The following is a 6,469-nucleotide window of genomic DNA, read 5'->3' on the forward strand; positions in this document are numbered from 1 at the left end:
ATCTTTACTCTCCCTAAAAAAAATGTGAATCTTTTACGGTCTACGGAGCTCGTTCCACAATTGCAGGCCACCAAATTATCATGACTTTCTTTTTACATCCAACAAAGTACTCCTTCCGTTTTTAAAAGTAAGTCTTTTTAGAGATTCTAAGATGAACTACATACCAAGCAAAATAAATGAATCTACATTGAAAAATACGTATATATTTATCTGTACGTAGTCCATATTCAAATCTCGAAAAAGCTTATATTTAGGAACGGAGGGAGTAGCATGACCAACACAAATCAGCTATACTACTCGCCGAGCCTTATGCTTTAGCCGCTCGCGCCCTAACAAACAAACCACTGATCTTTTTTGATAAAGAGTAGTAATATATTGATATCAATTACATTCAACCTCTGCAACACACATGATATCCGGAGCTAGTTGTGATATCGAGGATGCAAATAGCTACCAACAAAAACAAAAAAAGACTTGAAAAAGGTCAAGGTGACGTGAATAACCCGTTGCAACACAACATCTACAGCTACCACTGTCATATGCAGCATCAAGAGTGAAAGTCCTAGCAAAGTCCAGATCATGTCTTCAACAAGGGAGCGCATGCCGCTACAGTCAAATACAAACAATGAAGGTCAGACTTAGGATTTTCATCCCGGATATCAATATCTGGTACTCGAAGAGCACCATAAAAAATGAAACCTGCAGAGTTGCCACCAACAACTTGTCAAGAAGTCTTGCTACAATGTCCCAATTAGCACCAAAATCGCGGACTAGGATGGACTCGACACATCGGGCAATTGCTGAGACGCCATATCTACCCGGGTCGATATGTAGCACACCCTAATCATCCCTGAAAGATGAAAGATACTTGTTGGAGTTCATCTGTTGTGTGGGCGGGAAGCAGAGGGTAGATTCAATTGGTCCAGCTTGGTTAGCAGTACTGTTACCGAGCATGTCGTCAGAACTGAGCATGGCCAGTAGCTCCTCAATAATGTGAATCTGAACTGTTTGGGGACAAGTGTGATCCTTGCCGTATGGCTCCCCACACTTGAAGCACAAACCTCGCACACATCAGTAAGCCTGTAGTGCGCTGAGTTTACTAGAATCAGTGTTGGCAGTCTCCCATCGCCCCTCATCCTGCTCCTCCTCTCCCCTGCCGCCGCCAGAGGGCGTGACCGGGTGAAGCCCGGCCAGCGCCTGCGACGGCAGGGCTCCTTCGCCCCCTCGTGCGTGGATCCGATGCGGGATGGATCTGATGGGCAAGGGCGTCACGATGCGGAAGGTCATGGCGACGCGATCTGGCTTTCTAGCGGCTACGGTGGGAGGCGGGTGACGCAGATGTGGCCTCCGGTGGTGGGGCGTGCTGGGTCTTGGCGGCGGCGGCGATCTGGCTCAGATCCGTGGTCACAAGCACTAGGCGGTGCGGGCTGCGGCCGGCGACGGCGGCCGGCTGGTGATGTCTTCTAGGCAGTAGTGGCCAACGTCGATGGTGGATCGGGGCGGTGGCAGTCCTCGGTGTTCCGGCGGGTGCGTGCGTCTACTCGGCAAGGCACCGCGCGACTCCATTCATCTACTGGGTCGGGTGAAAATCTCGTCAACTTCGGTCTTGACGGACGATGGCGGCATCATTGACGTCATTTCCTTGTTGAGGCATCGTCGTTGCAGGCAACGTCATCTCCCTCGGGCTTCTCCGGGGGAAACCCTAGATCCGGGTCTTCCAGGATCGGACGATGACGGCATCTTTGATGCCGTTCTTCCTCCCGGGGGCATCATTTTGGAGCAGGTGCTGACTGGAAGGGCCTAGAGGTGGAACGGGGTTTCACATTCAATTCCGAGTTGATATGAGGAGTCAAAAAATTCTAAAACTGGTCTGAAAAACTGAAACAAGCTGTGTTCGTGAACTTCGTAGGGCAAAAAGACCTATTTAGAAGCTGATTTTGAGGTGTCAAATATTGAACTAGTTTCTGCAACTATTCAGATGCGGCCCGTCGCTAGCTTTATTTGAGTACTCACGGAGCCAAAGCGGACTCCGTAGGCGGCGCGAGCTGCGGACGGTGACGGCGGCCGGCTGGTGATGTCTTCTGGGCAGTAGTGGCCGACGTTGATGGTGGATCGGGGCGGTGGCGGTCCTCGGTGTTCCGGCAGCTGCGTGCGTCTACTCGGCGGGGCACCGCACGGCTCCATTCAGCTACTGGGTCAGGATGGCGTGACTGCCGGTGAAAATCTCGTCGACTTCGGTCTTGACGGATGATGGCGGCGTCATTGACATCATTTCCTTGTTGAGGCATCGTCGTTGCAGGCAACGTCATCTTCCTCGGGCTTCTTCGGGGGAAACCCAAGATCCGGTCTTCCAGGGTCGGAAATGACGGCATCTTCGATGCCGTTCTTCCTCCTGGGGGCATCTTTTTGGAGCAGGTGCTGACTGGAAGGGCCTAGAGGTGGAACGGGGTTTCATCTTCCGCATTAATGACGACAGATCTCGACAGCGTGGAGCAGTGGTGTTTTGGCGTTCGATGCGGGTTGACGGACTCGCGCAGGAGGACGGCGCTGTCTGGCGTCGTGGTGGCGTCGACGGCAGGCCTAGCAAGATTGATGCGTCAATTCCTGTTCTGAAGATGGATAGGTGGAAGACGGCAGCGGTCGCCTCTGAGAGTGCGCCGGACCGGTGTGTGCCCCAGACTTGGCATTGTGACTTGGTTGGGGCCTCCGGCTTTATATGTTAGCCTTTTGTGCGAAGTCTGTTTGGTATTCGGTTTGGATTTTTGGCACTCCTTCATTAAGTGGATAGGGGTAGCGACAAACGTTGCTGAGATGGTGGCTTCAGAATTACGGATGTATTATTTTGTAAGATCTTTGTGAATAATTAATAAAATGGTTACATGCATCGTCCAAATTCAGAGGCCGGAGGTCATCCTCCTTTTCTAAGAAAAAAGAACATCGCATTCTGCAAACAAAAAGAAGGCCGCAAAACATCGGAAGTGGTTTGCAACATGCAACGTAGCCGCCGATATTCGTTTCGAGAAAAGGAAGATACCGACTTAAACACAGAAACTGCAGACTATTATTACTCTGGAAAATGTTCATGTACACTCAGAAGGGGTGGCGACACACTGAAATATAAAGACCAAACCGTGAGCACAAAACACATACATGTTCGTTCTCGGTGACAAAAAAGACACATGTGCATCTAACGACTATACATTATTACTCGAGGGAAGTCCTTATAACTTTCTTCTTCTTTTGTTTAAAGCAGCGAGGGTGCGATGAAGAAGCTGGATCTACTCGTCCATCCTCATGACGCAGCGAAGTCCCTCTCCCTTGAGCATGAGGTCGAAGGCCATGTTGATCTGCGAGAAGGGCACGCTGTGGGTGATGAACTTCTCCACGTCCAGCTCCTTCCTCATGTACATCTCAACGACTTCCGGGAGGTCGGTACGCGGCTTGTAGTTGCCGAAGAAGGTGCCCTTCAAGGTCCTCTCATTGAGGAAGTTCATCGGGTGGGTCTTGAACACCGCCTCCTTATGGGGGACACCCACCAGCACCGCCACGCCCCACCCCTACATTCAAATTTCAGAATTTCAGTTTAAAGCCGAAACACACACCAATGCTCACAATGATCAAATTTCATTTGTGTCGAGAACATACATCGTGAACGCATTCGAAGGCGGATATCATGGCGTCGACGTGACCCGTGCATTCCACGGCTCTGTCGACTCCACCGTTTGTCATCTCGACAAGCACCTGGACCACAATTCAACTGTGAGCATTTGGCATAGTATTTTGCTCCCATGAACAAACTAAGGGAGTGATGCATGCTCGGGCAGAGAACTTAACAGACCTCTTGCACTGGCTTGGTGTGGTCCATTGGGTTTACAAAGTCGGTGCAGCCAAACTTCTTGGCTGAAAATTGACATGTTGCTAAAGTTCAGTTTGTTGTCCATAAACCCACGTTCACCAAAATGGATTTATTTTACTTTCTGAAGATAGCATCAGACTGTACCTTGTTCGTATTTTGCAGGGTTCAAGTCCACACCGATGATCCTTGATGCCCCAGCCATCTTGGCCCCTTCCATGGCCTGATCGTGTGAAAACATACAGCAATTAGTCATGGTTATAGGGAATAATTCTCATCAACCTGCAGCAGTACATTGTGGAAGATAATTATCCTTTGTTACTTACAGCAAGGCCTACAGCTCCAAGACCGAAAATTGCCACCGTCGAACCCTTTTTCGGTTTTGCGACATTGAGCGTCGCACCAAGACCTGAAGAAAAATGTTTTTTCAGTAAATTATCATCGAGGCAATATGAATACGATGTTTCATTGGGAAATACCGGTCAGAACAATCCCTTACCAGTTGAGATACCACAGCTGAGAACACAAACTTTGTCGAGGGGTGCCGAGGGGTTGATCTTCGCTAGGCACCCAACATGGATCACTGTGTACTCACTGAAGGTAGAGGTCCCGACGAAGTGGAATATCGGTTTCCCGCTGATGGTGAAGCGGGACTGCCCATCACCGATCATCACGCCTCGGTCGACATTGATCCTGAGGAGGTCACAAAGGTTGCTCTCCTCTGACTTGCAGTGAGCACAATCCTTGCACTCGCCAGTGAACACCGGCAGGACATGGTCACCTGGCACAAGCTCGGTCACGCCCTCTCCGACGCTCTCAACAATGCTGTAAGGAAAAAGGTAATTTGGGGAAAAGACTTACTTAACTGTTAAGAGTAACACAGTATATTAATTAAAATGACAAGTAAAGACTGAATTTAGAACAGTGAAGGAAATAAGTGGCTCTAAATAATCTAGTACTCCCTCTGTAAATTAATATAAGAGCATTTAGATTACTACATTAGTGATATAAACACTCTTATATTAGTTTACGGAGGGAGTATAAAATATGTAGTTATGTGCTTGTCGTTTCCTTTGAAAATTACTAACGTGCTAAAGATGAAGAAAAATGAGATCACAAACATCGAAAGTAGATGCATGCACTAATTTCCTACAGAAAATGGATAAAAAGAAGAAGAATTATTGTACAAAGCAAAGCACTTTGAGGGAGCTTGTGTGACAAAGCTGTCCCATGATTCTTAAGATGTTGTTTTTATATCATGGCAATAAAATAAACTATAATAACAAATAAGGATTCAGGATGACTATAACTAAAAAGCTAACATGAATAAACCGTATAATGTACTCCCTCTAGTGTCAAAAACGCTCTTATATTATGAGACGGAGGGAGTACAATTCAAGATTCCACCAAATTAATCAGCAGAACTGTAACAGAATAAGATAGAGACAGAGAAGATGCGTACCCTCCAGCCTCATGGCCCAAGATCCTTGGAAAAACCGGAGTTTGCCCCTACACAACAGAACCACGCCAAGTTAGCCACTGGTCATGTCTCCATCACGGCTACGCACTTGAGAAACCTGAAACTATGGTCTGAATGTCTGATGCGCGGGCATACCTTGGCTTCCCAGAAGTAGACGTCAGTGTGGCAGAGGGCGGTGTAGAGGATCTTGACTCGCACCTCCATGGCCTGCGGCGGCGCCACCTCCACCTCCTCGATCGACAGCGGCTTCCCGGCCTCCCATGCCACCGCCGCTGGAATCACCCAAGAACCAAACCAATAATTAGCACCGATGAAATTCCAGAGCTTCTTCACTAATCAAGCAAAACTTTCGTGGGATATTTGAAGAACGAACCTTTGCACTTGATCACCTTCCCGGCGGTCGCCATTAACCCACTCGATCGCTCCGGGAACTCAAAGAGAAAGATCGATCTTGATCTCTCGTTCCTGCTTCTGCTTTGCAGTTGGTTGGTTGGTTGCTTATGATTTTGGTGAGGAACGAAGCTGTGGCGAGCCCTGTATATATACTGGCGCCGCAGCGCGGGAGGAATCATCGAGCAAGTGAGGAAAGAAGAAGGATTGTTTTTTCTTGGAGAAGGTAGCCGAAACAGGGGGTGGCCGTGGCTACGCCGCTGCTGTCCCGTTTCGTCTGATCTGCGCGCGTCTCCGCCGGTTTCAGACTTTTTGCCCCGGGTGGTTTTCCTGTTTGCAGTGGGCGGATGGGATGGCACCACGGGATGATCGCAGCTGTCTATTAACATGGCATTCTTCCTTGTCGTTTCGTCTGCAATCTTCGTAATAATCAATCAAGCTGATTGATTGATGGTTTAGGAGGTGGTGTTGATGCTTGCCCTTGCGAAAGCAGATTGGTTGATTCGACGTCTTATCAAGTTTTGCGAATAAATTGTAGGACATAACCCCTCTTTCGGATTAAAGTAATTTATATATGTAATTTGATCAGAAAAATGCTTAGTTTTCAACCGTGCTATTAATCGTTCATGTTAATTAATATAACATTCTTTTTTTTTACCCGAAAACCATAGAACAATGGTTCTATGGTATTTACTCCCTCCGTTTCTAAATATTTATCTTTCTAGAGATTTCAACAAGTGACTACA

The 6,469-nt window shown here is 47.9% G+C and overlaps 1 protein-coding gene across 1 annotated transcript; it reads right to left on the reverse strand.

The window, feature by feature from the left end:
• Positions 1–3,038: 3,038 nt before the first annotated feature.
• LOC109760745 (alcohol dehydrogenase 3) lies at positions 3,039–6,011 on the reverse strand. The gene is made up of 9 exons (XM_020319551.4): positions 5,707–6,011; positions 5,469–5,605; positions 5,316–5,362; positions 4,353–4,678; positions 4,180–4,262; positions 4,001–4,076; positions 3,839–3,900; positions 3,646–3,741; positions 3,039–3,557 (listed from the first exon to the last, which is right to left on the reverse strand). The coding sequence occupies exons 1-9, from the start codon at positions 5,903–5,905 to the stop codon at positions 3,279–3,281; spliced, it is 1,305 nt and encodes a 434-aa protein (XP_020175140.1). The 5' UTR covers positions 5,906–6,011; the 3' UTR covers positions 3,039–3,278.
• Positions 6,012–6,469: the final 458 nt, after the last annotated feature.

This window comes from Aegilops tauschii, chromosome 4 (genome assembly GCF_002575655.3).
Source record: "Aegilops tauschii subsp. strangulata cultivar AL8/78 chromosome 4, Aet v6.0, whole genome shotgun sequence".
NCBI classification, from domain to species: Eukaryota; Viridiplantae; Streptophyta; class Magnoliopsida; order Poales; family Poaceae; genus Aegilops; species Aegilops tauschii.